Source organism: Moschus berezovskii, chromosome 11 (assembly GCF_049115385.1).
Source record: "Moschus berezovskii isolate FMDL1 chromosome 11, NW_MosBer_1.0, whole genome shotgun sequence".
Lineage (NCBI taxonomy): Eukaryota > Metazoa > Chordata > Mammalia > Artiodactyla > Moschidae > Moschus > Moschus berezovskii.
In genome coordinates, this window is record NC_142470.1 from 5,938,859 (window position 1) to 5,960,584 (window position 21,726).

Below are 21,726 nucleotides of genomic sequence, written 5' to 3' on the forward strand. Positions count from 1 at the left end.
CTGCCCTCGATGAATCTTCCAGCTCCACTTACGACGACAGCACCCCCACGAGAGGAGACCCCGCCCCCACATGAGGAGACCCGTTACTAACTTCTTGGCGTCACCCCCACATCGAGGGATGCAGAGATGTGACAGCTAGGAGGAGCGGACGGTAACCCAGGCTCTCAAGTCAAAGCCGTCAGATGATGTGTAGCCATTAAGATAAAACTAGCTTAACGAAGGAGCTGCAAATGCTGACTGTGCTCCGATTAGCTCAGGCCACGCAGCACAAGGTGATGGGCTGAGAAGACTTGCCTTTCTCTGGGGGGGTGGGCAGCAGGCAGGGGCCTCAGGAGGAACAAGAAGACAGGAAGCAAACAGACTGAAAAATACTTTGCCCACAAGATGTCTTGTGGAAATTTTATTATGTAGAGTGTAAAATGAATTGTCAGTCAAATAAAAAGAACACGTCTTTTTTTTTTCTTAAAAAAACAACATGCATAACATTTTCCAATTGCCTTTTTTAATAGTTAGACATTTCAAGCATTATAAGGAAAAAAAGGAGAAAACCCCCCAGATACTGTAACTTCAGTACATCTCAAACGGAATGTCCCCCAGGTCAATTGAAAAATGCAAGAAAAAAAAATAGCTTCAATTCCGTTTTTCTTTCCTTTAAAAATAAATGTTACCTGTACAAGACACACCACAGTAAACACTGGAAATCATAGTATCCCTTTTATTAAATCAAAATTCTTTAATTCATATTGCGGTTAATGCTAGATTTATTCATCTAGTTAATTTGACAAATATTAAGAAAATATTTAAAAGAAAAAAGCAAAAAACACCTTGGAATTAAAAAATAGTTACTACATTTTTATGCGGTTTAATGTTCCACAGTGTTTGTTAAAAGTTATATTGAATTTATTTTTAATATTAAAAATAACAGTATTTATATTTCTGAGAGAATAGAGAAAGGTTTTTTGTTTTGTTTTTAAAACAAGCTTGGAGGTCTTAGATACACAATTGCAACCGGTAGATAATGGAGACATCAAAAAACGTCTGCTAAACACACAAAAACATTTTTATATTATTAACCCCTTGAGAACTCTAGAAATTATACAGACCCTATAAAATGCCCCCTCCCGATCCCTGTTGGACAGCAATACAAGTATCTGTCTCAATTCAGAATTCACATAATTAATTACAATACATAATAGTTCAGTTTTTTAAAAAATGCAATAAAACCAGACAGCCATGATACAAGAAATTAGAAGTAAAACATTTAATGAATTTACACATTTAAGAATATTTAAATACTGCTTAAAAATTTTTTTAAAGAATTTGTTACAAACCACCTAAGACTTCCAAGCCACTTTTTTCTGTTGCAACAGAAAAAACTGTAAATAAAAAGACACACGAAGAAAACAAAACAAAAACAGACACACCATTGAAATGTCAGTGCTCTGAGGCACATTCTGGCGCCAGAATTTGCAGGTATTGCTCCAAAGATTCCCAGAGCTTACACATTTGAAGTAACGAACAAAAATAATGAAACAAAAATTGTCAGCGATTTTTAGTAACTAATTCTCCCGATTTTTAGAAAAATTCTGTTAATCTAAATATAGTGTTTCACAGAACAAAACAAAGGTTCTTCATCAAAGGGTTTGCAAATCTAAAAACCTCTGTTACAAATAGGTTTTTGCTCACAATGATTTTGAGGGGCGGGGAGCTGTGGGTCACGGTCCTACTGTTCCTGTGGAAGGAAGGGGGAGACAGGTTAGTCTAAGGGCATAGTCTCAGGGGCTGGTGTGCTGTCTGGGGCTCTGTCTGCAGAGAGCTAATGGGCGCTGGCACACGCGTGCTTGGGCATGCACGCATGCATACACACACACACACGTAAGCGCCAGTCTCAGCGTGTTCCCGGCCACACACACACACATGCATGCACGTGAGCCAGTCTCAGCGCATTCCCGGCCACACACACACACACACACACGCGCGTGAGCGCCAGTCTCAGCGCGTTCCCGGCCACACACACACACACGTGAGCGCCAGTCTCAGCGCGTTCCCGGCCTCGCACCCCGGGATGGATCTGGCCCAGACAAGTTCTCACAAGTGAGGCCTCGGGCGCCTCCTTCCACAGGGGATCCCAGGTGGGGAGAGGGGAGTGAGTGACACCTCCTCGGCCACCTACCGCTTCCCTCCTCAACTCTTGTCCCTACAGGGCCCAGTTTCCCAGTGAGACAGACTGGTCTGGGGATTCAGGGCCTGTGGTCACCAAGGGACTGTCCACAGGGGCCTGACTGGCATCAGGTCACCTGAAATGCGGCTTGTGGGAGTACTTGGTCCCCCGTCTTCCCCATATTTGGAAGAAAACTGTTTCTGGACAGAGCCCTCTGGTTTCCGGCCTCTGAAGGGGTGGACTCGCCCTCCGCCTGCTGCCCCTCACTGCTGACTGGGGCAAGCGTGACAGCCTGGCCACCCCACCCGCTTCAAGAACAGCACTGGGCAGTGGTCACCACAGTCCCCAGGGGCAGTGCCACGCTTGCCCAGGGACACTCACTTACAAATGGGAGCCTGGGTCCAGAGGAAGATGCCGAGGCCGCTCAGCCCGGCGGTCTGCCTAACCTATTCTCCCCTATGAGGCTCCAATTTGTTCCAGCAGGGGTGAGGAGGGGGCCAGGCACACACAGAAGGCTTGGGGTGGGGGGCTGGAGGCCTGGGAGGTCCCGGCGTCACTGGCGATCAGCTACAGACCTGGCTGGGGGCCTGAGCTTGCCCTAACGTCTGCCCGTAGAAGGCGACCTGCTGCCGGTAGTACTCTGCCCAGGCCATGGTGTAGTCCGGCGGGGTGCTGGCCTGGGGCGCGGCACTGGCGGCGTGACCTGACAGACAAAGCAGAGAGCTGGTGACGGGGAGGCGAAGGGCACGGGCAGGGACCCCCTCCCAGAGCCTCTTGGGAGGCTTCCCAGGGGGCGCCTGGACCAAGTGCCCGATGTCTGGCCAGACGTGGTCTGCCCAAGCATGGCTGCAGACAGCACAGTTATCGGTGCCTCCTCGCCTGGGCCCCGCCGCACACCTATCGTCTGCTTCTCTCATCAGTCGTGTTCTCGGCATCCGTCTGTCTGTCCAGCCAGCTCCCTGCCAGTGCCCGGGGCCAGAGTGGGAGGAGGGAGGGCGAGGAAGCTGGTGCCCCGGCGGGGTGTGTGTATGCGCCTGCACAGGGCATCCTGGCCCACGTGGTGCAGCATCTGGACCGCGGGGGCTGGGGGCTGGGAAGATGGGGCACGTGCACCTCCACAAGCTGGTCCAGGTGACAGTGACCTCGCGGACCCTGCCCCGGCCCCTGGAAGGGCTACGGGGCTGTTAACGGTCGCAGACACAGGATGCCTGCCGCCCTGACAGTCTCTGACTTGCGCTCGTCTGAGCAGCAAGTAACACCCCTCAGACTCCAGACCTGAGGCGCCTCCTCTGGCCGCCCCCGAGTGTGCTGGTGCCACAGTTGTGGGAGGCACAGAGGGCTCAGGACTCACTGTAAGCGACTCACTGAGGCAGACGACTGTTTGGGCTGCTGTTAGGGAGTGTTCTCCTTCTTTTTAAAAAATTCGGTTAGTGGAGGAAACTGGCACAGCGAAGAGCTTACTTTGGAAGAAAACAGCTCAGTCCCTACCGCAGCCTGAGGCCCCGCTCAGAGTCTCACCTGTCCCGTGATGGCCAGGGAGAGCTGGGCGGCGGCCGGGCGGTGAGACGGCCAATGGCCCCTGACCGGCCTGGGCCCTGACCAAGGGTCCTCACGTGGACAGCCCGGGCTAGGACTTGCCCCGTGTGGAGCCTGGAAGGGAAGATGGAGGAGGGGAGGACAGCAAAGGCCGCCCGCGCGTCTGGATGATGGGGTTGGGGCAGGTGGAGCAGACAAAGGCAGACGGCCAGATGGGCACACACAGGGCACGTGGTGCGGTGGCAGGGAGCCATGGGCTCAGAGCCTGCAGGTGGGGCTGGAGGCCTCCCTGTGGGGGTGCCACACTCACCCTGCTTCTTGTAGTAGTCCTCCCAGGCCTTGCTATAGTCGGGCTGGCTGCTCTGTGGCTGGCTCTGCTGGCCTGTGCGGAGAACACAGAGGCTGTCAGGCCCACAGGCTCCCGGCCCTGCTCTCCGCACTCGCTCACTGGCCCGGGAGGAAGGAGGCAGGCCGGCTTGGGGAGGAGACAGGCCCACCTCTGGGAAGGCCCCCACCCAGGCCAGCGGGGGAGGATGCCACTGAGCCCCGCGAGGCTGGGGCGACCAGCAGGAGCGGTCTCAACTCCCTCGGGTCAGAGACCTGGGCTTCCGGGGCCAGAGACTGAGGCCCCGAGTGCTGTCTGCGGCTCCCTGGATTGGCCCTCAGATGGACAGAGAGTCCAAATGGCACTGACCAGTCCCTTCCCCTGCCCTTTCTGTTCCAAGGCTGATAGCTGCCTCTGGACAAGGAGAAAATTACAGAAGACACATAGCGAAAGTTCCAGAAACTGTGCTCAAGATGACAAGACAAAGTACATGCAGCGAGGGACCGACGCCAAAGCACACACCTGACCCCCACCCAGCCTCGCGCTGCCCAGGGTGGGGCTGGCGGCAGAGGACGTGTGTGGGGTGGTCCCTGCCCTCCTCTCTGAATTACTGGGTACGGAAAAGCTGGGGTAGGAGGCGCAGAGCAGCAGCAGTCTACCTAGGGCACGTGGGGGTGGTTACTAGACTTGACCACAGACAAGGTAGGACCTTTCTTCTGCTGAGGGCTGGCCCATGTGTCCCCCTGTGAAGGCCCCACCAATGTCCTTCCTTTGGTTAGAATCACCGCCTGCAGCAGGTGGGAAGCTCAGTTCAGTTGCTCAGGCATGTCTCTTTGCGACCCCATGGACTGCAGCACACCAGGCTTCCCTGTTCATCATGAAATCCCAGAGCTTGCTCCAACTCATGTCCATCGAGTTGGTGATGCCACCCAACCATCTCATCCTTAGGCAGGAAGGACGTGCTCAAAATCAGGTTTCATGGTCAAAAGCTTTCCCTAAGAGTTAATTTACTGAGGACTGAGAGGGGCATGGGGTTGGGGAAAGAGCCCCCTCCCCACCAGGGCAGGCCCACTGTGGCAGGACCAGACTGGGACGCTGATGACAGGAGGTCGTCGATCGGAGAAGGCAAGGCATAAGGAACGGGGCAGTGGGAGCGCTCCGCTCGAACGTGGAGGGCGTGGGCAAAGGATTTTTCTTCTCAACAAGATTTCAGGGACCAAAACCAATTCTCAGGTCCCCTGAGTAAACTGGGCAACAGCACCAATGACAGCAGGTGAAACGCAGGACGCTCTGTGCTCTGCTCACTCAGCCCGTGTGCCTCTGCCAACTCCGTACCCGCCTGGGCCAGGGCGGCAGCGGGGTGGGCTCTGCAGCAACCCCCACCCCTCGGAGATGCACGTGAACCCTGCAGCTTTACAGGAGAGCCTCCCCACAGTCAGGGGCTCCTCCCCGGTTCTCTGTCCTGGGTGACGGGCCGCTTCCCATGCTGGGGGTGCCTTCTGACGGAACAGGAGGAAAGGAAATGCACCGGGCTGTGGGTGAGCGAGCACAGTGCCTCAGGCAGGGAAGAACCTGGGTGGTGTGAGGCTGACTGAGGTGGAGTTCTTACGGAGATTCTGCACATTTAAAGCATTTTGTTAAGAGAATGCCGGGGAAGAGAAGGTAAAAAACACAGCCATGCAGTGTCAGAGCTCACATGTACTTTAGAAATCAAATCCAAATCCTTCATTTCACTGACATAAGAAATGGAGCCCCAGAGAAGGGGGGACATGCCTAAGGCCATCCAGCCAGGCTCCAGACTCCTGGGTGCTTCTCCAGCTATGGGTCTGACAGGTGCCTGGGGCAGGGTTCACAGCCAGTGCTCTGCTGGGGGTGGGGGGTGGGGTGGGGGAAGGGGTTGAACCCTGCGCCCAGCCCCTGAGAGCAAAGCTGCAGCGTGTCCAGTGGCCTGGCGCCGAGGGAAGCCTGCCGACGCGCTGAAGAGCGCTTTACAAACACTGCCAGGCTGGTCCTTCAGATGTCCCAAAACAAAAGAACCTAAGGTAAGCAATTTCGTGGGGCTTTTGGTTTTTTTTTGGGAAGCCTATGAAAAATAAGCTCTACCAGCAACAGAACTCAAGAATGAGTTCCTGAAGCTGATGTGGGGCTAGAGAGAGGGCGTGGGTATGATTCCAACAATCTCTCTTTTATAATCAGTTTTCTTAAGAGAGCAAATTCTCTAACCGTGTGTTTTCTGAAAGCTCAGGAGATAGAGTCCCTTCCTAAGATGGTGCCAGAAAAGAAGACGGGGAGGAGAGCGCCTGGAGACCAGAGGGGGAGGGCGGGTGGGTGCGGGGCAGGGGGCACGCAGGTCAAACCACACTCTCAGGGCCCTTGGCAGCGAACAGAGGTGAGGACTGCAGCCCTGAGGAGGATGGGGTAGGTGGGACAGAAAGGTCTGAGGAGTCGTCAGGCCCTGTGACCCCGCCCAGTTGGAGACGCACCCGAGGCCCCAGGAGGCCTGTCTGGGGGAGGGGGTCCCGCCGCCTCCTGAATCACTTACTTGGAACCTGCTGTGTGGGCTGCTGCCACGCCTGGTAGGTGCTGCCCCAGCCCTGGGTCAGAAAGGCGGGAGGACCACTGCGGAGGACAAGGGCCATTCATTCCAGGCCACACCCCTCCCTACCGGAGGCCCCGCCCCCCGCCCCGGGCAAGCGCGAGGTCTCCCGGAGAAGCAGAGTAAAGGCAGGCCACCCACCTCACAGGGGCGCTATGGGGGTTTCCATTCACTTTAGCAGCAATGTTTGGGAAGCACCCTGAGCTCCTTGGAGGAAAGGTGCTGAAAGAACGTGGGAAACAAATAAAGACAAGAGCTGAGAACCCAACACAGGAAGGGCTTTCACAAAAGACTCCCATCCCCGACCCAGTCCAGGGTGGGAAGCCCTCCCTGGGGATGCTGGCAGGCCAGGGGACCCTCTGCCCTCTGGGCAGGCTCTCAGTCCAGCGCTGGTCAGTGAGCCACGGACAGGCCAGAGGGATGACGGGGATGGGTCCTGCCCCCACCCTGGGCTTCTGGCTGGCATCCCCAGAAGCAGCTGCAAAGGAGGGCCTCCTGGGTGGGCAGGGAATTCTCGCAGTCCAGATGGGCGCAGAACTCACTTTTGATGAGGTGCGGCAGGCGGCTGGCTGAAGGGACTCTGTCCAAAGGGTCCAGGAGCTCCGAGACTGGTCCCCTGTCAGGGCACAGAGGGAACTCTCACTGCCCGCTGGCCGCACCAGTGCCCTCTGCCCAGGCCCACCCCAGGACGAACCACAGCCTCCGGGAAGACAGAGACTCGTGTGGTAAAGGCACCCTGCGGCACTCACTAGCCTTCCTTCCCCGCGGAAGGACCTGACTGAGGGAGCGGCTGCTGCCCCTCCAGTGGCCGATGCACCACGCCACCAGTCCTGTACCACCGCGCCTGCCCTGGCGTGCCACCCTGGGGGAGGGACCAACCTGCTGAACTCTCCCGTCAACTTAGGCCGGCCCACGGCTCTTTCTGCCACTCTACGGCCCCTCTGAGGTGAGCAGTGGCCCATCTGTCCTCCATCAACACTCCCTTTCTTTATCTGCTTTGAGGCGCCTGAAACTAAAGCCAGAGTCAATGAACGCTGCCTGAGGGGCCGGCCGCCAGGGCGGGGCCCATGGGGTCCAGGGGCAGAGCTGGGGGAGGCTGCCGCCGGGCTGCTCCTCTAGCCTGCGGGGCCGTGGCTCGGGGGCCGAGCGGTGGTGGCCAGGGGAGCCCTGCGCGTCTGGGCCTGGCCCGTGTCCCTGCGCCGTGACCTTGCCCCTCAGCACCGGGGGAGAGGGCCGCGGCCCTTGCGTCACTGGAGGACCCAGATGCCCGGAAAGTGTGAGGTTCTGGGGGGAAGCAGGTACCTCAGACAGACAAAAGAAACCCCCGTGACTCCCGAGCCGGGTGGCAGGGCCTGCGTACGTACGCCAACTTTCTCATCTATGAGGTGTCTGGCCACCTCGATCTGTGGAGGGAGCCCCCGGATGGTGAATATCCGCAGGCTGGGGTCGGTGCTGGGAGGGGGGTTCCGCTGAAGTTCCACGTGCGCTCCCGACTGCTGGTTTATGCTCTTGATGTTCTCACCCCCTGTGGGCGGGAGGACAGACACCAGGGTGAGCGGCGCCTGCGGCGAACCCCAAGCTCGGAGCTCGCCCCGTAATCCCGCCCACCAGCACTCGTCCTAAGAGTCGACAAGTCCTGTCCACTCATGCTTGAGAATGGTTCTAGTCAAAACGAGGGCTGTCTCATGTGTGAAACCGGACTTCTGCGGTGAAGCTGGTCTTGCTCTCTGAGCCAGGCTGAGGCATGGACCCCACGGAGCAGCCACTGGTCTCTGTCTGTGTCCTGGGCTGAGGCACCCCGGACTGCAGATTTACACACGATGAGCTCAGCTGGGGAAGCCGCTCCCTCCTTCTCAGCCCAAGGATGGCCACCCGGTGGCCCCTCCCTAGCACAGTGGGGGCCTTTGGCCCCGGTGGGGGTGGGGGGTGGGGTGTGTGTGTGTGGGGGTGGGGTGGGGGTAGGGGTGTGTGTGTGTGGGGGTGGGGTGGGGGTAGGGGTGTGTGTGTGTGTGTGTCTGTGTGTTCAGCGCATGGCTGGCCCCTCCCTCCACAGGTTAATACCCCCATCCTGTGGCTTCTCAAGTTTCTGTCTTCCCCGTGGGTGGGGCGGGTCTAGACGGAGAGGCAGGCTGAGGATGGGGTTCACAGAGGCCTGGGTGGAGTGGGGCTGATGAAAATGTAGTTAGACTGTTTGAAAACCTGGGAGAGTCCCAGTCTCTTAATGAAATTTGCGTAACAAAAGCTCCACTGGTGTAACAATGGTTTGATTCTTCTTTTCAAAATTTGACAGAACTTACAGATCCGCTCTGCTCTTTGGGGTGGGGTAAAGCCAGAATACAAGGAGAATTTGGAGCACAGGATCTTATAAAACTGGAGGAGGACAGTCTGTATAAAACCTGGAGCAGGGTACCAGGGAGCCCCGAGGATCAAAGCGAAGGCGAGAGGTCAGTCTCTGTGTCACCCCTCCCCACCCAGAGTCAAAACCAACCTCCAACTGTCATTTCATTGTAACGCGTCCACAATCCTTCCCTCCCCAGCCTGCCCTGCACCCGCACGGGGAAAAGCCACGTGTACACAAAGCATCAGGCGAAGGTAAGTAAGGGGCCCACCAACAGGCACGGCCTGCACCTCGTCTCGGCTCATCCTGAAAGCACGCAGGGATTCCAGGAGGGCCCGGGAGCAGAGACGGGGCCTGGGTCTGGCCATTCTCCCTGAAGGCAGCCTGAGCGGCCCTTGGCATCAAAGGAAGGAAACCAGGCGGCTGTGGGCATTCAGGAAAGCCTGGCTCAGCATCAGTTTGGGCAGGATGCTAGCTGGGTTTAGGGTGGTGCTCAATTTAAAAGCAAATTCATAAAGAGAGAAGCCTAGCTGACCCGAAGGCTGAATGGACGACTTTCTTGAAGACCCGCTACAGTGTAAGCACAGTGTCCCTGCATTTCCTGCCTCAAGCAAACACGTGGTCCTGGGGCAGCGCAGCCAAGGCGAGGAAGTCGCTGCGGTCTTCAGCAGCTTCGCTCTGCTTCCAGGTCCGTACAAGCCCCTCCCGGCCCCCAAACTACTGACCTTTACCCACAGGTTGTGAATTTTCTCTTCTCTGCACTGTGAAAAGTAAGCAGCTTCGCTCCTAGGCAAGAGCATTTGGGGGGAGTGATGAAGAGCTAAGAATAGGTGGGAGACCCTTCCACTGCACACCCCACTTCTGCCCAGACCGCTCGGTCCCGGAGGCAAGAGCACGAAAGGGCGTGCGTGCCTGGGACTGAGAACCCGCAGGCCCAGCCAGCCCCCTCCTTCAGGTTGGGCACTTGGGCCTGCAGCCCCAGACACTTCCCTGAGGCGCCGGGTGCATGCTAATACAGTGAGGAGGCACCGACAAACTGCGAGGGGCCGTAAGGAGTTAATTTAAGTTCATCTTCCTGCAAAATGAGGTCACCAGCTTGGCACATGGTGGCTGTCTCCAGGCACATTCAGCAGCCTGCTCCATTCTTCCACCTGATGGGGGGCAGAAGCGACCCACCAGTGGCCCCCCGGCTGGACGTGAAATCGTAAAGCAATTAATCAAACCTGTTAAAAGGCCTGGCTGACAAGAGCAGGGCTGGCCGCACTATCTGTCACCACTGCTGTATTTATCATGGAAATCCAGCAGGGGCCCAGGGAGGCGCAGCGTCTGTCCAAGGGCTGGAGTGGGGGGGTGGGGAGTGGGGGGTGGGAGCAGGCCTGCCTGCGTGTGGCGCCCCTCACTCCAGCGCCTTTCCCAAAGAAAACAGGAAGACCTCAGACCCAGCCCTTGTGGGGAGGGAGTTACAGAAACACCCCAGCTACTGCCCCAGTGAAATACATCCTGACTTCCTGAGGCCGCTCCTGGAGCGGCAGGACACAGCACCCGTGACTGCTGCATTCTGCCGCCTCTTTCCTCTGTGGATCGCTCAGGAGGGCCTGATAGGGGACAGAGGACAGACGCCGTCCTGTGAGCGCGGAGGCGTCACTGGCCACAATCAACTGTCACAGTGATGACAGAGAGGCTCCGCCAGCTCTGAGGAGACACTGCCCGTGAAACCCTCACTGACACGATGGTTCTCGAAAAGCACAGGAAAACCTAGATCTGACCCTCGAGCTCCAGGGCGTCAGCTGGATTTAACGTCATGGCAGTAGGCCAGCTGACAGTCTGGGTCACATGTCTGAACGATCGCAGCATCTGGGCAGCTAACAATGTCCACTGAACACCTCCCAGCATGAATACGCCCTGCCAGAAAATCAGAACAAACTCACCTCTGAGAGGTTAATAACCAAGATACAGCACAGATACAGGAGATGAAACGTTCTAAAAGAGCATAAAACACAGAGTGTCCGAAAGCGGGGCCCAGAACAGATTCTGGGAGACGACCGAAGGCCAGCTCGAGGGCACTAGCCACGGCAGCCTCGGCTTTCTGGGCTGAAGATGCCCCGGGGCTGTGTTCCATGGGATGCCAGCACCCTCCAACAGCTAGAAGCTGCCTGGTGATCACAGAAGCTGGGGAAACTCTGGGAGAAAATGGTATTCATATCTTCCATATGTTGTCAAATACACACAAAAGGAACGAACGGAGAAGCAAACAGAAAACCCGACGCTGAACAAGAGTCTCCTGCCAGCTCAGCGGCTCTGCTCAGACGGCAGAGAAGCCGGGCCTGCTGCCTCGGAGCCCCAGACCGGCCCTCAGCGGCCTTTCTCGCCAGGCCAGCTCAGATGGCCCAGAAACCGGTCTGCTCTCTCCCCTGCTTTTCACCGAAGAAAGGAGCCACATCAGCCAGCAACAAGGGTTTCTTACCCAATGTTCTCCAAAACGCCTACAAACAACTAACCAATCAATTTTTATTTCCCTCCACAGGGTGTCTGTTACTCATGGTAAACATGTTGAAAAGATAAGAGCCGTTTTCACGGGTTGTGTCAATAATGACCAAACATCCAAATCCAGTAAAGCAAAGAGTGATACACTTGTCAGAAAGCAATCCTCGCTTGAGGAAATGATCTGAACGCTTCCTCCAAGTTCCTTGGAAGTGAGTTAATCCCCAATCAGTCCACTGACAAACACTCAGGGGCCCCTCACCTGCACCCTTCCAACAACCCAGGCTGCTTCAAGAGGCAGCTGGTCTCCCTTATATAACATCTGTTTCCACGTGGTGATGACGTACTCGCTTTGCCCTGTTCATGAGAAGGCCCAGGCAAGGAGGGTGCCTTGGAAGGCAACGGAAGCCTCGCACCTGGCCCATGTGGTCAAGTGTAGAAAATGGTGTGAAACGTGCTTCAGAGGTACTGGACATGTGGCCAGCCTGCCTTCAGGCCAACCAGCCAGAGGGGGGGCGCCAACCCCCCACACTGCCGCTTACCTCTGCCGATGACGAGGCCGCACTTGTCAGCCGGCACAGTGTAGGTCACCTCCTGGACACCGCCGGGGGTCCCCACGCTCCAGTCGCCGCGGCTGCGGCCTCTGCCCCTGGCCACCGCCAGGCCTCCAAAGCCGTCTCTTTCCTGGGAAGCAAGTGGAGCTCAAGTGACATTTCTGCCGCTGCCTCCAGCACTAGTTTTCCTCTCTGGGGAGGAGGCTAAGTGACAGGATGTAATCAAAGCCACACGTTAGGACCTAAGCACCTCTCCCACATTTCAGATTCTGAAGTCCTCCTTTAAAACCAGAATTAACACAAATCACAGGAACATTCAAGGAGACGTGCGCAGACAGATCATGTGGTCACATAAACAGCACAAACACAGCCAACTAAAACAGACAGCCAGGCATAAATTCTGAAGTCTGAAGCCCAAAGCCCTGATCCCAAGAGTTTTCATCACTGGGCCCTAATCTACAAGCATCAGGAGCTGGTTTTCTCAGTGCTGAGCCTACCAGAAGCCTGATATTAGACGCTGAAGAGCTACGGATGGGCTTCTGAAAGTGACACGTGAGAGTCAAGGGTGAATTCGGGCCCTCCCCGGACAAGGGTGCTATAAAGAACAATTCAGACACTGCTCTGAGAGTCAGAATACCTTGCAATCCCAGGTGGTACTAGTGGTAAAGAACCTGCCTGCCAATGCAGGAGAACTAAGAGATGCTGGTTCAATCCCTGGGTTGGGAAGATCCCCTGGAGGAGGAAATGGCAACCCACTCCAGTACTCTTGCCTGGAAAATCCCATGGACAGAGAAGCCTGGTAGGCTACAGTCCATGGGGTTGCAAAGAATCGGACATGACTGAGCAACTTCACTTTCTTTGTTGGAGGAGTAAATGGCAACCCACTCCAGCATTCTTGCCTGGAAAGCCCCATGGACAGAGAAGCCTGGTGGGCTATAGTTCATGGAGGTCACAAAGAGTCGGCTAAAACACAGCGCCTTGCAATCCAACCAGCAAAAAGAATAAAAGAATTAAAAACAAAAGCAAACCAACCCAAACTGGTTATCTCACTCCTCAAAAGAGGGAGGGAAAGCCAGGCACACCTGCCTATGGTCTGCCGTGTTCTCACTGTTCGCCCAGCAGACAGAAGGCCCACATCTGGCAGCCAAGAGAGACCTCCTTCTCTCCAGGGCGAAGCAGCCATTCTGGTTTCTATCCTGTGAGGCACTCAGGAGTGGCAGCCCTGAAAATCTTTTCAATGTTGAGGGCAAAACCTGTGGAGCTAAGAGCTCCTTCAGGGAAGGGGCAGCTTGACAGACCCGTGACACAGCGCAGAGTAAGTGAACCGGCTGCCGTCGGCCAAGAGTGAACTGAATGTCTACCCGAAATCTAGACCAGCAGGAAGCCGAGCTGATGACTGCCTCCTGCAGCACTCTGCTTTTATGAGTGACAGACAACCAGCAAACAAGGTGATTTAGGGATCTACGTGAGAACACACACACGCAGCCGACTTTCTAAAAGGGAATGCATTGGGTTCTGGGAGACAAGGCTGTCTACTCCTCATCTCACAGCTTTGCAGTTCTGGGATCATCAGTTCTTACCACGAAGAAAGATGTCAGAGAGGAATCCGTTGACTCTTCTCTGAACCTGCCTCATCCTAAGAACTGCCTGGAGACTGCGGGCGAAGCCCAAGCCACTCCTGGATATTCTGATTCAGGAATCTGGGGTGGGGGTGGGGGGGTGTCCATACATCTGTAACCTCAGCAGGTATACCCCCAGATGACTCAGGCGATCATGTGGGGTGTACCACCAGGTACAAATAAGCCCCTTGGCTTGCTGCTGAGAAAACTATGCCTAGAGGGGCTCAATGGCTAGGTTGCCAAAGGCCACATGAAAGATGGTAGAGCTGGGATGATGGGTTCTAACCTCCTTCTTTCTTCAGCTCCTACTGCTCTGACTTTTCCTACAAACCCAGGGGACATGACATGACAACCGACCACCAGCTACAGTAGCTCCCCAGAGCAATGTGTAACACAGCAGGGGAAGGTGTCACACAAGCCCACTCCCATTCCAGAGAAATGTGAATATGAGCATGGACTCTGGCGCCTGAAGACAGCTTTAAAATTCCGGCAGATCACCAAGTGCCTAAGAGTAGACTTGACTTGTTTTATAACAAGTGTGCCCAACCGTTTGAAACCTGGCCAGCTGCACTGTGAATCCTCCAAGTAGCTTAAATAGTCAGGAACTTACTTTTGGGAAGACAATCTAGATTCTGCAATAATCAAAAGGCAGAGGAACAATAAACTGGCAGGGAAAAAATAAAATGAAGGCAGTTAGACGACTGGCGGAGAGAAGCCGCTGGCTGCAATCTTGGAGGGAGGTAGCTGACAAGAGTGCCGGTTTTCAGAAATGGGACTTGAGAGGGGCGACTGCTCCAGGGGGAGGCGGGAGAACTCTGGAGAGCCAGACCCACCTGGGCTGTGAGAATCAGCTCGCTGATGACATGTGCTGCGTGCTGGCATCGATCCGGGGGTCCCATCACCTGCGCAGCTCTTTCTGGACTAACACCGTCATCTGTGGGACCAGGTGGGAGAGAGGGGGTCAGGAAAAGCCCTGCTTCAGAAGGAAACAAACATCAGTCTGATTTGCAGTCAGTGTTCCTGCCACCACTGAAGGGGCAGTAAGAACACACCTCTAGATGAAGACACGTTTCAGGCACGGAAACACGCATGGCTACATCTTTCTGCACCGTCTTTGTCAAACCTCATTACGCGATTACAGCCATTTAAAAGGGGTATCACGGAACTTCCCTGGTGATCCAGTGGTTAGGGCTCTGCGCTCCCAATGCGGAGGGCCGAGGTTGGATCCCTGGTCAGGGAACTAGATCTCACATGCCGCAACTGAGACACAGCGCAGCCAGATAAATAAATGTTAAAAAAATAAAATTACAGAAACTAAACTTGAAAACAGACTTGAGCTATGGCAATATTTTCCAAATATGTCTATCATGTTTTCCCATCTTCAGAGAGATGAGGAAAATAAAGACACTGTAGATAGTTTTGCTCATAAATTTGTAACACTTAAAGAACTGTGTGTAAGATTTTTTTTTTTTCAGCCACGCCACGGGGCTTTGTGTGATCTTAGTTCCCTGACCAGGGATAGAACCTGGGAACCCCTGCACAGAGCCTTAACCACTAGACCACCAGGGAAGGCCAAGATTTTTTTTTTTTAATGGTTTTATCTTTAATTTTATGAAATAAAAAATAAGGTGTTTGCTTTTAAATCTTTAATTAGCAAATTAAAAGCTGGAGATGCTAATGTTGAACCCCACTCCCTTAACTTTTACTGGTCTAAAGAAAAAAAAGAAAAAGGCCTGGACACTCCTGGGCTGGTGTGTTCTGGTACAGAAAGGGTGACCCTGCCAGCACACCCACAGAAGGAAATGAGGGCCGGAGGAGAAACTGGACTGGCAACCTGGAAATAGAAAGCTGTAAAGAGAGAAGAGGTAAGGGCAAGCGAAGAGCGCGCAGTGGGCTAACGGGGCAAAGCCCTGCTTTGCGAGCTGTTCTTTTCTCCTTCATAGTGCTGAAGGGGTCCAGAATCATCCAAACCTACCTGGCTTGAACTGAATTCTCACACCGGCATCGTTCTGGATCTTTTTGATCATTTCCCCATTTCTTCCTATTACAATCCCGACAGCAAACCTAGGCACAGACACCTGAACACAGAGAAATAAAACCTCATCAGCATTTTCCTGCAAACCTGTCTTTTCTGCAAGTCTGGTGTAAGTGTGTATACATACAATGATTTTTATTACAACATATTCCTGGAAATGATACATAAAGCATATTTCTTTCTCCTCAGGAAAAATATTATGGTTGATGACTGTATTCCTGTCCATTAAATGCATCTAGCAGGTCTGAGACTTGATCAAAAATAGTTATAAAAATGAAGTAAAGCAAGAATAAACCTGATAAAGATTTTTTTAAATATTTAAGATTAAAAATTTATCTTCCAAATTCTATGAAATAAGCATAAATGTACCATACACGCTGGTACAGAGTCCTTCACTCTTTTGTGGTAAAATACATGTAACATGGTACTTATCACTTTAACCACCGTGAACACGGCATTTCAACGGCATTAAGCCATCGCAGTGCTGAGTAACCACTGCCAGCGCCTAGGCCCCAAACCTTCTCACCACCCCAATAAGCAATCAGTACCTGTGAGACCACACTGCCCTGGTAACCTCTGTTCTATTTTTCTGTCTCTCTGCCTAGTCTAACGCTTCATGTAGGTGGGACCATACAACGTCTGACCTTCTGCATTTGGGCTGAGTTTATCAAGCATCATGGTTGCAAGATCCACTCATGCTGTAGCAACATCAAGGATACATTACAATCCCATTCCACCTCGTCAGTAAAATAGGCTTAGGGGTCAATACAATCACAACACAGGTCACCGTGAAAACCTGGACTTTGGTCTTCATCTGGGCAGTGGGGTAAGCTGTGAAGCACAACCCCAAGCCAGGGGGAAAGACCCCAGTCCCTGAAATGCACACAGCTGGCATCCCTCACTACAGCTCATTCCATACACCCCCAGGGAAGCAAGCAAACTTGTCAGTTTTGCAGATGAGATAGGTGTTAAATAACCTGCTCAAGGTTGAAGGCTAACATAATGTGACCATCAACCTTAAGCTTGCCTACTAACCTGTAACTCAAGCATACCTCTATACTGCCTCCTCCCATTCGAGAGCTGAAATCACTGCGCACACCTCGAAACTCAGCCTGGTCTTTCTCTCGGACGATTTCTAAGACCATTTCTCTCGCTTGCTGCATAAACACAGATAAACGGGATTAAGGAAAACAATCCTGAAAAACACATGACACCAGGTGAGAGATTGAACGCTCTTACGTTGGGCTCAAAGCCTCAGAAGGTGCTCAGCTGTGGGAGAACTCACTGTGCTGGGACGGGGCAGGCTGCTGGCGAGCAGCACAGCTGTGTATCAAATCTCAAGTGTCCACACAGACAAGGGTTCACTGTCTGCTAAAGCCTCAGGTAGGTCAGCACACTTGGGCTGGGTCAGAACTCGATTACAGTCGTCCCACTATACTTCCAGTGTGCCATCTCTTTCTGGCGGGGAGATGGGGTATCTGAGAGCTCTGACTGTGAGGTAGATTTCTCAGGAGAGAAGCTCGGGGAGGTCAAAGGAAGAGGTCAGCCTCGGAGCCTACCAATACCTGCTGGTTCGCACAGCTTGAGTGTCTCCTCCCAACTGGCAAGCTCACGCCCACACCTGACCTTCTCTAAAGCACATCCAGGGTCCTCTCCCCCAGGGAGTGCCCTGAGTCATTCCATCCCACCCGGGCCAGCACCAGTCCCAGAGGATCCGGGGTGGAGGAGCAACCACATGTAACAAGTCAAGGTCTTGTGGGAACCCAGAAAGGGTCCAAGTTCTGGAAAAATCAAATCAAACAACAAGAAAAACCAAAACGGCAATGTCCGAGGACGTTTGGAGAAACTGAAATAGGGACTGACTGTAAGATGATGTCATGGAATTATTATTATTTTCCTAGGTCACTTTATAATAAAAAAGGGAGCTTTATTCTTAGGAGACACATACTGCAGGATTTAGATGCAAAATATCATATGTGTGTGCTCAGTTGCGTCTGACTCTTGGCAACCCCATGGACTTGTAGCCTGCCAGGCTCCTCTCTCCATGGAACTTTTTAGGCAAGAATATTGGAACTGGGGTGCCATCTTTCTTCTCCAGAGGATTTTTCCAACCCAGGGATTGAACCCTCATCTTGTGCGTTGCTGGGGGGTTCTTTACCACTGAGCCACCTGGGAAGCCCAGAAAAGTCACATGGTACCTGCCATTTACTCACAAATGGCGAAGCAAAAAAATAAAAAAATACACACACACACAAAATGGTATAAGCAGATTGAGGGTATTCAGATGTTCACTATACTATCTTTTCAACTTTTCTATTTGCAGTTTTTTATAATAAAAAATTTGGAAGATTAAAAAAAAAAAAACCCAAAGAACAGTTTACCCTAAGTGCAGCAGACAGCTTCTCTCAAATAAAAAAAGTTTTAAAATTAAAAAATAAATACTAAAAACTTTCCTTTATAATAACTTTTCTGCAAATTCATGAAACATCAATGAAATAAGCCCAGGTATCTTTTCTACAAAAGCCAAATGTTCCACTAGCGAAAGAAAGAGTGGAGGTTTTCTGGGAGGTGGCTTTTCTGCGGTCCAGCCAGTTCTTCCCTCCACCCAAAGAGCTCTACGATGCACAGCAGTGGAGGCCACAGTCTGGACTGGATGAGCCAAGTGCAGAGGGGTTAGGCACAGTCTTTCTACATTTAAAGAGGCTGGAAACTCTGGGGGACCTGACGGGGCTGAGTGAAGGGAGGGAGTGAAGGGCCACGTTGCTGACCAGAACCTAAGCAGAGCAGCCACGGTAATCAGCTGTTTTCAAATCATTGCTTTATATGAAGACCTTGACCAGAAAAAACTGTTATCAGATGATATCTACCAGGGACTATCATCTGAGCTCAGCTGAATGACAGTGTTAAGAACTAGGGGAAATCTTTTGCCAGAGACTGGTAGCCTCGGCCAGCTCGAAGCCCCAGAGCCCCTACAGAGGACAGCTGTTGCTGCCAGGCTGGCTCCAAGGTGTGTCGCTCTGGAGCGATTCAAAATGCAGCGAAGGCCGGCAGAAAAACGAGCATTCGTGTCTCACAGGGACAGACACGCTCCCATGCCCACTCCTGCCAAGAGTCACAGAGCTGGAGGGCGGAGCCCCTGGGTGACTGAGACCTGAGCCCCTGCCCGCTTTCGGCACTGGGGGTGGTCCTCGGAGGCACACGGGGAGCCTGCGATGAGGGCACGCACGTGCCTTCCGTGATCTGGGCATCTTTTTAGTCACCTCCCACCTCAGCCAGCTGTCTTGTCGAAATGGGTCAAGAGAACAAACAAAAGCCACCGGGAGCCTGCATCTGAGCTGGCCAGAGGTCAGCATCAGAAACTGCATTGGATCAGGGTTGCATCAGACAACACAACCGTCTGCGCTGTGGACAAGCTCTGTGCATGTGTTGTCCCTGCCGCAGCCTCCGTGGACGGGCTGGCTCTGAGCACTTGAAACATGGCCTGTGTAAATAAAGGACTCACTTTTTATTAAATTTGAACGATTCCAACAGCCACATGTGGCCAGCAGCATGACCCAGTTCTTTTCACCCTCAAACTTGGAGTGAGAAGATAGCTTACCTTAAATCAAGGACCACACCTTATGATTTCCCAAACGACACAAAAACACAGCAAGTATACTACCTAGTGATGCCACCACACCCGGGACCTGCCTGACCCACGGTTTCTCTCTTGCTGCTGCTGCTGCTGCCGCCGCTAAGTCGCTTCAGTCGTGTCCGACTCTGTGCGACCCCACAGATGGCAGCTCACCAGGCTCCCCCGTCCCTGGGATTCTCCAGGCAAGAACACTGGAGTGGGTTGCCATTTCCTTCTCCAATGCATGAAAGGAAAAGTGAAAGTGAAGTCGCTCAGTCGTGTCTGACTCTTAGCGACCCCACGGACTGCAGCCCACCAGGCTCCTCTGTCCATGGGATTTTCCAGGCGAGAGTACTGGAGTGGGGTGCCACTGCCTTCTCTGCGGTTTCTCTCCTACCTGAACTTTAAACGGGTCTCCGGTGATGCGAAGGGGCTTGTCTGCTCCTGTGGGCAACGGGCCGTCCTGGATCATGACCATCTTCACGCCGGTGCGCTCCTGCAGGGGCACATGGGTTCTCAGCAGAAAGCCTCTGCCTCCGAGGACTGGGCTCTGTGACAGCACACAGGCCATAACCCTGACCTGCAACTTCGAAGGCCCCGAGCCCTGAAACGAGAGCTTCTTCCTAACGAAACCTGGCAGCAAGACTAACTCAAACTCATGGAAGCGCGCTTCTAATCCTCCTCTCAGTGACCGTGACTGTTACTGTGTTCAGCCATGGAAATCTCCGTGTGATTACGGGGTGCAGCCCTGGAACTTGCTGGGGGTGTTAAATCCTAAAGCACGCCTGGCCCCACGTGTCTCAGATGAGGGAATCTGGAGCTCAGAGCAGTTCATGAAGCATTTACTCAGTAGTGGGCACCTCGCTCACGGTCTCACATAAATAAAAATAAGGGGTATTACTTTAGTTCATGCCAACAGTGAGGCCAGAGCCCCCCTGCTCTTACAGACGAGGACCCTGAGCCTTAGAAAAGTGCACGACTGCATCCATGACCTGACAACCAGCGAGCGGCAGTGCTGGCTCCAGACACAGGGTTTTCATCTGAGAGTCTCAACAGTTTCACTGCCACAGTGGATACTGCCCGTTTAGGGGGACCCCAGGCCTTGGTGTCACAGCTGGCATCAAGCCTGGCCACAGTAAATGGCCAGAACTGTGGATGGCCCTGGGCAGAGGTTTTGGGGGGAGCTCTGCACTGTGGTGCACAGCCAGCCCAGCTCGGGCAAGGCAAAGCCATGACAAGACCTGCTGAGCTGGGAAGATGAAGGAAGTGAAGGCCTGCTGAAGTGCTGCTTGGCTGGGGGTCACGTACCTGCAACTGCTTTATCGTTTCCCCGCCTTTGCCGATGACCAGACCCACTTTCGACGCTGGGATGAGAATCTCCTGGATCGTGCTGTTGCCGTCAATGTCATTGTGAAAGCCGGGTCCGTTTCGACAGCGGTCCACGATCTGCCCCAGGAGGCGTTTGGCTTGTCTTTGGGAGGGAGAAGAACCACAAGAGAACCAGTGGTTAAGTGAACACTCTGGGCGCCTAGGAAGGGACAAACAGCACCAGGGAAACACAAGAAGGGGTCAAGGCTGCCCTCCAGCCGGCTCCAGCTGTTGCCCCCACTACCCGGGAGGTCTCTGCCATCCGCCACGCTACTGGGCTGGAAGTTAAAGGCAACACACACCACAAGAGCAACGTCCCGCCATGCCCCTCCACGTCTGCCCTCTGCCTGCCCTTGTGTCTCGTGTGCATGCCACACACACGCCTGTCTCCTATTTGAATGTCAGCGGCCCTGGCGGCAGAGCCGAGCTTTGATCCCCCTGCGTCTCTCTGCGCCCCAGTCCAGCACAACCCTTCTCACAGAGCACACACTCAACAGACGGTGGTTAAACAAGGGCAGAAGAGAAAGCAAGGAGAAAGACGGGATGGAAGAAAGAAAGCGAGGGTTAGTAGTCGTCATCTGAATCCGCAAACTCCGAATTTCTTCTCCATAACCAACCAGACTGCTTGGGTGACTTTTCAGCTCGGGCTAGGGGTCACCGGCTCAGTTTCAAGGGTGGGGAAGAAAAGGAGGCAGGGCCCTGGGGCAGCTGTATGGCCACACACACCTGCTTTGCCTTTTCGGATTGTCAGAAGCCTGCATTTCCCCTGGAATTTTATGCTGATGCACCTGGAGACAGGGGAGGGAGACTGAATGGTGAAGTAGGACAGCCCAACCTACTGAGGTCCTCTGCCGGGCCAGTTTCCTTTTCTGCACCAGAACCTCCCCTGGCTGCTATCTGCAGGGTTTATTCTTTGAATCACCATGTACGATCGATTTTGTGGTTCCTTTAATAGCTACTAAACAGGCTGGCTGTACTGCGCACTGAAGCAAAAATAAAAGGTTTTCTACTCAAGTTATAACCCCGCTGCCTCGACTGCTTGGGCAGAACAGGAAGCAGGAATGTTTGGAAGAGGAGGAAGAAGGCGAACGTCAGGAAAT

The 21,726-nt window shown here is 53.6% G+C and overlaps 1 protein-coding gene across 3 annotated transcripts in view; it reads right to left on the reverse strand.

Moving 5' to 3' along the window:
- Positions 1 to 383: 383 nt before the first annotated feature.
- FUBP3 (far upstream element binding protein 3) overlaps positions 384 to 21,726 on the reverse strand; it is a 48,750-nt gene continuing 27,407 nt past the window's right edge. For 2 of the 3 annotated variants that reach the window (XM_055399301.2, XM_055399300.2), the window contains exons 7-19: positions 20,567 to 20,729; positions 19,656 to 19,754; positions 16,698 to 16,802; positions 15,586 to 15,688; positions 14,444 to 14,544; positions 11,980 to 12,121; positions 7,983 to 8,143; positions 7,161 to 7,234; positions 6,760 to 6,840; positions 6,565 to 6,641; positions 4,008 to 4,079; positions 2,737 to 2,864; positions 384 to 1,732 (exon numbers count right to left, since the gene is read on the reverse strand). In XM_055399301.2, the coding sequence (XP_055255276.1) occupies positions 1,724 to 1,732; positions 2,737 to 2,864; positions 4,008 to 4,079; positions 6,565 to 6,641; positions 6,760 to 6,840; positions 7,161 to 7,234; positions 7,983 to 8,143; positions 11,980 to 12,121; positions 14,444 to 14,544; positions 15,586 to 15,688; positions 16,698 to 16,802; positions 19,656 to 19,754; positions 20,567 to 20,729 (1,315 nt within the window). In that variant the 3' untranslated portion in view covers positions 384 to 1,723. The remainder of the gene's footprint in view (positions 1,733 to 2,736; positions 2,865 to 4,007; positions 4,080 to 6,564; positions 6,642 to 6,759; positions 6,841 to 7,160; positions 7,235 to 7,982; positions 8,144 to 11,979; positions 12,122 to 14,443; positions 14,545 to 15,585; positions 15,689 to 16,697; positions 16,803 to 19,655; positions 19,755 to 20,566; positions 20,730 to 21,726) is intronic. The other variant, XM_055399302.2, reaches the window with a different exon arrangement.